General features: G+C 29.1%; 1 protein-coding gene across 1 annotated transcript; it reads right to left on the reverse strand.

The window, feature by feature from the left end:
* Nucleotides 1–2635: 2635 nt before the first annotated feature.
* Nucleotides 2636–5517, reverse strand: LOC111292105 (amino acid permease 4-like). The gene is made up of 6 exons (XM_022884320.2): nt 5186–5517; nt 4845–5078; nt 4132–4225; nt 3799–4013; nt 3561–3700; nt 2636–3467 (listed from the first exon to the last, which is right to left on the reverse strand). Exons 1-6 carry the CDS (start codon nt 5298–5300, stop codon nt 2814–2816), a joined length of 1452 nt encoding a protein of 483 aa, XP_022740055.2. The 5' UTR covers nt 5301–5517; the 3' UTR covers nt 2636–2813.
* Between the last annotated feature and the right edge of the window lie 3139 nt (nt 5518–8656).

Raw genomic sequence — 8656 nt, forward strand, 5'->3', positions numbered from 1 at the left:
CTAATTTGTTTAAAAATAAAATCGCGTAATTTGTTATTTAAAAAAGTACATATTTAATATATAATATTTAAAAATTATTATCTATTTTTGTATTCAAATGCTTTTTCATTTTTTTGTCATAAACAAAAGGTTATTAACAAAAGTACCAATACTTATTAAAAAAAAAAAAAAAGTACCAGTAAAAGAGAACCTTAAATTTGTTTAAAACAAAAGCACTACATTTGAGATTTTCTCCTTTTCTTTATCTCTTCCTTAGCTGCTCACTTTCGCATTAGGCTTGTTAAAATTTTAAAAATTAAACCAAACCAAATGTATGGAGGAATTCCTCTTCAATTGCCCCATACGGATATTTGAGTATCAATTTAAAAGACTCATGCATCATCCTAAGATAAATGTGACAAATTAGTATAAGAAATACTAATAACTAACAAATTTTATATAAATATATAAAAGTCAAAGCCTTTAATAAAAATAGTAATTGTCCTATGTAGATAATTTAAGTTTTTGACATATAGATAGTCCACATTAAAGCCATGTGTTCACTAATTAATGCATTTGATTTAATTTAATAATTTGTAATTTAAAAATAATATTTTATTAAATTAATTGCATTTATTTGTTTTGAATATCTAATATCATTGCCTTCTACGAGTGAATTATGATTAATGTGATCACAAATACAAAAATCCAAATTTTAAGAAAAAAAGCTCATTAATATTTGACAATAATGATATCATTAAATTAGGAAAGATTTTATTTTTTCTTAAACATAGCAGATTAGGTAAAAATTCAAAATCAATAATTTTGAAGGGAAAACACATTAATTCCATGTCTTTTATTACTTATTACATTATATGATTAATAATAATAAATTTTTAATGCATTTATGATAATGTGTCTTGAAAACAATACAAATGCAAATGTTCTTCCAAAAAGAATATTAAGCAAATCATATTTGACTATTCTTCAATTTTGTCTTTATTATCTTATAACAAATTTATTTTATAATCTTTCTTGTTCTTTTTTTGTAAGTTTATTGAGGTTTTACTCATATTTTTTATATGTGTAATTGTTAGGTTTTATTTTTAGAATTTCAATTTATTAACTATAAATGTTAGTGTAATTTTTTTTTTCTAATTTATAATTTAAAGATGAATATTTGATATTTTCTATATATATGTTAAATGTAGTATTACTAGAATTTTTTTTTCTTTTACAAGATATTGATTAGTAGAAACTCAACTATTTTGTTTTATTTTGAGAGGTTACTAGATAGATTATATTGATTTTGTTTTGTACTTTTATAACTTTATAGCTTTTGATTAAGAAAAAAAATCTATATCATACTTTTTTTGTTTTGTACTTTTATAGCTTTATTTTTAATAATTAAATCAATTGTGAATAAAATGATGACACAAATTATTTAGGGTGACTTAAGTGTTTTTTGTCAACCATAATCAATATATTTGTAGTCATAAAAATAAATTTTAATTTGTTCTCTAAATTTGTAATTATATTAAGTTTTGAAATAATGTTATATTACAAAAATTATTTTAAATACATTTGCCTCGAGTATAATACAAATATAATATTTTAAATTTTCAAATAAGTAATGTTTGACAACTAATTTTTTGAATAGAAGAAATAGCAATTTTTCTAATCTTAATTTTTTGAAATTACATAATATTTTAAAATATTTTATAGAAATTAAAACTTAATTTTCCATCGTTGTAAAAAAAAAAAAAGAGTGGACATGTTAAATGTAACTGTGTATTTATCATGTCAATATAAACTTTTATTTATATAACTCTTTTAACACTAATAATATTATATGTAACGAAAATTATAGTCGTTGACTTACCCGTACACAACACGAACTTAAAACTAGTTTCATTGATTATCAAAGAGAAAACAACGAATTGAACTAAGCCAGCAATATTATTAATATTATTATTATTTTGCATGTATCATATTTATTAGGATTGAGTATGGTTATATGTTATATACGTAAATTTTTTCTATTTAAACAAAAAATTATTATTTTAACATTTTGTATTAAAATGATGATCTAATTAATTATTAGATTAAGTTAACTGATATTGACATCATTTTCAGTTTTGTCAAAATTACATCCGGTAAATTATTTATGATTTTTTTACCAAGTGTTATCCAAAAAAAAAAATGATTATATAAAATAGTTACACCATGTTAGTATATGTCATTTTTGTTTAAATTATTCCATATATTCATATTATTGAACAAAATCAATTATTTATTGTAAAATAATTAATAAATCTATTGAAATAAATATTTATAATTTAATTATCACATATAATATATATTAAATAATTAACTTTTTTTAATAATATAATTATATGATATGATTTGAATAAAAAAATACATGTTGATGTGATTTAATTGTTTGATACAATTCTTTTTCTGTGTTGAATTTCATGAATTACTTATTTATGATTTTTTTACTAATAGATAAATAAGGGTTAGCAAAAAAATAACTTTAAATAATTTTTTTATTTAAATGATAAAAGATTTCTAGATTTTATTCGGTACATCCCTCTTGAAACAGTCCAACCCTAAATAATTTACTAATGAACAGAGTGCTTCAAAAGAAACGGAATTTGAGATTACAACAGTTTCAAATCCAAATAGTGCATAATTTACAAAAACATTTGCTTTCTTTAACATCAATAACTGAACCAAGTAAATCAAACAAGTGAAAACCCACACAAATCTTTGACCTATGAATTAACCAGCGACGCTTCTTTCTTGATTTCGACCACAAAAGCAAGCAACCATTAGTAGGTAGTCTTAAATGGCTCGTAAACCTTAAGGTCAAGAATCACACCAACAATTGAACCTGTACCGGCTACAGTCGAAATCATCAAGCAAGCCATGCTTAGCATCTTCAGACAAATCCATCTGCTACTCCACTTGGATATCTTCTTCTGTTGAATGTACATCTCCACTGGAAAATAAACTGTTAAAGGCCAAAATCCAAGCGCCCCCAGAATTCCCGCAACATCGTTGAAGAAAGGAAGCAGCATCGATATTACTGTGGTTAAGACCACAAACACTGTTCTCCAAACCAATCTAAAAAGGTTGAGTTTGTAAGAACCATAACCCGGGATTGGGATTTTGATCTCCTTCTTAATAAAGAAGTTTTCAGGACATCTTTGTATTGCCAATTTTTCGATGGAGGCAAAAATAGGCTGACAAAACACTTGATATGCTCCCACAAGGTGGATTACTATAGCAGCATTAGCAATATCAAGAAGCCAAAAAGGGTTATAAAAACCAAAACCAGTAAGGAGATTTCCAGGTGCAAAGTCTCCAAAGGAGGCGTAGCCCATACAGCCACAGAGCATGTAGAATGCTGTTGTTACTGCAATACTAGTTTTAGTGGCCTTCTTCATTGTCTTTGCTTCTGCTGGTGGGGATTTGACTGTGTCCTACAACACCAGAAGCAAAGCTATTTACTGTCCGTACTATATATTTCAACCAAAACCGAACTTTCTCATTAGAGTGAGAACTGAGAGGCATACCTGAATTTCAATAAGAATCACAGAAAATGAGTATGCAAAAGCAATGTCACCAAGAGCTTGGAAGCTCCTCCATATCTTTTGAGCTTGTGTCACTGTTCCGATGCTTACTCCAGTAAGACTACCCCTAAAAGTTCCAGTAGCTGTCGACAATGAACACAAACCATCATTTTAAGAAGATTAAAATCCTCATGCTTTGGACTTTAGTCGTCTAATAGTTGATCTAAGAAGCCATCTATACCTGCAACCTTCGCAATTCCAAGACCAAGACCAATGCCAGAGTAGGTAAAAGACATGACCGCAGCCACAATTGAGAGCCACCATATCTGATCAAAATCTGGAATTTGAGAAAGTAAGATCTCAGTGACCCCGAAAATAATCATGTAAGGATAGCTGGACATGTGACACGGGTTCTTCCCGCCACTCTCGTGGAAACAATTAGACCTTTTTATTGCCCTGCCAGCTCAAAATAGTAATAGGTGTCATAAGCCACGCACATCAACCACAATAATTTGGAATTTACACGAGAAACAATTTATTTCATATAAATTTTTTGGGTGAAATTATTACTCACATCATACTAATCGATGATGCAATAGTATATCCAATGGAAATGCCAAAAAGATTTAGATACTGAATCAACCCGCATGCCTTCATTTTGTATCCACCTGATCAAATAGAAAGAAGAAAAATTTTCTAAGCTGTTTTATTTCACATTATTAATTCTTGGGTTATATGTGATTTTACATTAATTTTGGGTCTCTTTGCCTACTATCAATTGTTTTTAGGTTATATGGTTAACATGATACTAAGGGTCAAGTTTATTATGTTCTCGTGCTTGTGTTTGTTCTGGTTGTTACCTTTGTCACGTGGTAATTCTACGCACATGCGATCGGCTTATTAAAGTTTATCACAAATATGATAAATTTTAGATTTATCACATGTATGTTAAATCTTAGATTGTCTGTTGTCTTATATTTAAGTTGAATTTTTTCACTTATTATCAATTGATTTTAAATTGCATGTGTTGTTTTTGCTTTTCATTTCTTCCGAGTTTGTCACAAAGTAGACTCCTCCAAATTCATCTACACCTGATTAGGATCAGTTGAGTGATGTTGTCCGACGTTTGTTAAGTCTTGATTTACCTAAAGTCTTATATTCATGTTGAATGTCTTCACCTATTACCGATTTCTTTTATGATGCTTTTAGTGTTGATAGGTAACATTGTTAACATTATTCCAAAAATTAGCATGATTTCAAGGGATATTAAGCAGAAACAAAAAATACCAAGAATGGAGCCAACAGCATCGGTGTAAGTGTAGTTCCGTTTGCCGGAGACAGGGTCACCAGTCCGATAACAATCGGTGAGGAGAGCAGAAGTGTAATAAGTGACAAAGGAAAACAAGAACATTACAGCAGGACCAGCAATCCACCCGAGTTGAGCAATGGCCCATGCTAAAGAAAGAACCCCAGATCCAATCACGGCTGTTATAATGTGTGCACTGGCGGTGCATAATGTTCCTGTGGATCCAATACAAAGCGTTGAATCCTTATGTTCATTTATATCTTGATAAAAGCAGAGGTTAAATTTAATGTGCAAAAACAGGGGAAGGGAGTGAAATATGTACCGGTTCGTTTGAGACGGCCATCGTCATCAAAACATTCTGAGCCATTCTGAGAAGGGATACCGATGGAGACGTTAAAGACTTGGCGGTGGTTCTTGGTGGCAGCGTTCTCACCCATATTTGCAACTGAGAAGAGTTAAAACTAGGAGAGAAGGAAATGTAAGTAAAGCTGGAAACCAAATTCTGTATCTTGTTTGTATCTAACACCAAACCAAAAAAGCCTAAGAAGAAGAAAGAGTGTGGTTCACTTGAATGTGCAAATGCAGTAACTAACTCCGAATGAGAATATAATAGAGAAGTTGGGAATACGAAAGAAAAGAAAAGAAGAGATATTAATGAAGGGAAGCCGAGAAAGAAGGAGGGTATTTATACAGGTTTTTTGCATCATAAAAGCGATCAAGAATTATTACTCATTGCTGCAACTATTGTTTGGTAATATTTTTACATAAATTTTGTTTAATGGACATTAAGGCTTGTGGGAAAAGAAGCTAAATTCTTGTGTGGGAAAGCGTTTTGGATCAAAACCAAGATATAACACAAAAAATAATGAAGTAAACCTCTTTGATAAAAATTTATATAAAAAATATACCAACGCCTATTAATTCGGGTGACAAAGAGCTTGATTTTTTTTAAGTAAGATCTCGATTTCAAATTTTGTGAATAAAGAAATAAGCTTGGAAAAGTTTACTTCTTTTATAAGATTCGACCTGATTCAACTTCGGATTAATTAAAACTCAAAGTAATTACAGAAAGCAATATAAATTAATTTTAATGATTGGAAAATAAACAAAATTTAAACATCATAGTCCATATATTAGGCATATAAACGGTAGAATAAAAAATTAAATTCTTGCCAATAGTTTGTTTTTTAATACAATACAAAGTTACAAAACGTACAAAAAATTTAAAAGCATGATAGATAATTTAAAAAGAAAAATGAAATTAAAAGTAAAATTACATGCACAATTAATTGAGTAGAAAATATAGTAATTTAATTTAATTTCTTTAATAGTAATAGAAAGATATTGCTGCGCACGGTAATAAAATATGAAAATGCTTCTTTAGTTGATTGAAAAGATAAATTTTGCAATATTAGAAGTTAAAATAAAACTTATATGTATCAAATTTAGCGATTGATTAATATTTTTAGTATTTACTGAATTGTTTCTTTCATTCGGACTTGGTCGAAGGATCATTTTATTGCAAGTATAGAAAATCAACTTGAGGAGCATGTGAAAGACCCAAATGACATCTGTTCCAAAAGAACCTCAATCAAAAAAGAATCAAGGAAGAGGAAGAATAAAGTGAAGAAGCAGGGAAACGAAACACATAATCCTAGTCAACCTCTCATTCTCACTGATTTGCAATGTTAAAAGGCGTTACGTAAATGAATTTTACTTGTCGGTATCAAATGAGAACAAGTTCAAAGTGCTAAGCGCTAGCTATAGATATCCTATACTAGCCTTTTTTTTTAAAATTAAAGTTATTAAAATTTAAATTTAATTATTGAAATTAAAAATTTAACATTCTATCAATAATTCATATAATTATTGGCTATAATCATCTTTAATTTGCATAAAACACGACATCTTTGTTAACACAAGCTGCAAATCCATGCTATTGATAAAGGCTTAAAGTTTATTTGGTAATCACTTGCTAATACTTTTACTAATTATTTTCAACATCCTTCGTCCAAATATAAAGCCTAAGAAAGAAAAAAAATTGAAAGTGTGGTAGCTCCTAATTGGTCTCACTCTAACTGTCCGACGATGAGCCCCATAATTCAACTTGAAGGTTTCTATCGTTTGTGAGTTGTATGACTAATTGGCATTTCTTTGTCAGATGTAAGTTGAGATTCGGACAAAAGCATTGAAATTGGAACTCGAAATTTCATCCAAATGGAGGAACAGCTGATACTAGCTATATATTCTTGCTCAGCAAAGCTATATATTCTTATTTTGTCAAAAAAAAATCTAACTGTATCATATAAATATGAAAAAATATACTCTTAAAATCATTGGAAGAAAGAACTAAACTTAAACAAAACTTAAGACACTCCTTATCATATTACGAAAAAAAAAAAGTTACCAAATGATATGATAAAGGACGCCTTTGGTCATGTTCAATGTTCACAAGTACCGTACCTCAACTTATTACTTACGGCATGCATAGAGATTCAGCATGATTAAAACTAACCCAATCAGTACTAACAGACAAAATGTACCTTTACAATCCTGAATTTATTAAAAATAAATAAAATGGTAAAAGACAAATCAAAGCTAATCAAGTTGTCCATTATAAAATTATTTTCTACTAAATAATTGGAGATTTTTGGTGTAATAACCACTTAGCAAATCATCCTAATTCGTGGGTCATTATACATAATAAAACCAAAACAGAAATGCAGTGTATAAATACTTATTATAAACAACTTCTCACCTGTCTTATTCTTAGTTCTTGTCCTGATCTCCCAGTTCCTCAATAAGAGGAAATCTAATTTTATTAATTATATTATACAAATTGAGAGGGTCTTATTGAAAAAGAAAATTAGTGAAAGATGGAATGAGAATTTTAATTGCTGCAATTGTTTTGATGTGCTCTCTCCATCTTATAATTTAGGGGAATTTTATTTATACCTCTATTTTTATTTTATTCATCCTACTATTAAATACACTCCAAATTCAAACTTAAATTTTTTAGTTTTATTAAATACACCCCACAACCTTTTTTTGTATTTTCTCTTCCCACCCTTTCCCCTTCATTCTCTATTCTTTTCTCCAATTAAAGCCCTAAATCAATTAAACTAACCCCATATCAGCTTTGTTTTTGAGTTTTTCACTTATTAAAGGTAACATTTCTAGCTTTCTTTTCAATTGATTTGGTTGAAATATGGTTGAAATTCATGTACAAATAGGGTTTACGATTTACGATAGAATTAGGTTGAATTTGAGCTTCTCGAAAATGTGTTTTCAAGAAGACTTGAAGCCTCTTGGAAATGAATCTCTAAGAAACACATGGTATTCTTAGGAATGAATTTTCGAGAGGTTTTAAGTCTTCTCACGTCTTCTCAAAAATAGTTACTCAAGAAGACTTGAGGTCTCTCAGAAATTCATTTCCAAGAATATTTATGGCCTCTATGACATTCATTTTTGAGAAGGCTAGAGTATATTTAGACATTCATTTTCGAAAAAGCTATAGCTTTCTCGAACATACATATCCAAGAATACTTGAGATCTCTCAAAAATGAATTTTCAAGAAGACGTAAGGCCCCTCGATAATTGATTTTCAATAAGCTTAAAGATCCACTTTTTGATTGTATAAATTTTATTCAATTTTTCCATGAATTAATATATTTTATAAATTTATCTTTGAGTTGACAATTTTAATGAGTTGTGTTTTGTTATAGATATGGCTCGTACCCAAGGTAGAGGTACTGGAGTTGATGTTGGCTCGAGTCGTAAACATTTGACTGCC

This window comes from Durio zibethinus, chromosome 10 (assembly GCF_047325235.1).
Source record: "Durio zibethinus cultivar Kanyao isolate XHJ-2024 chromosome 10, ASM4732523v1, whole genome shotgun sequence".
NCBI classification, from domain to species: domain Eukaryota; kingdom Viridiplantae; phylum Streptophyta; class Magnoliopsida; order Malvales; family Malvaceae; genus Durio; species Durio zibethinus.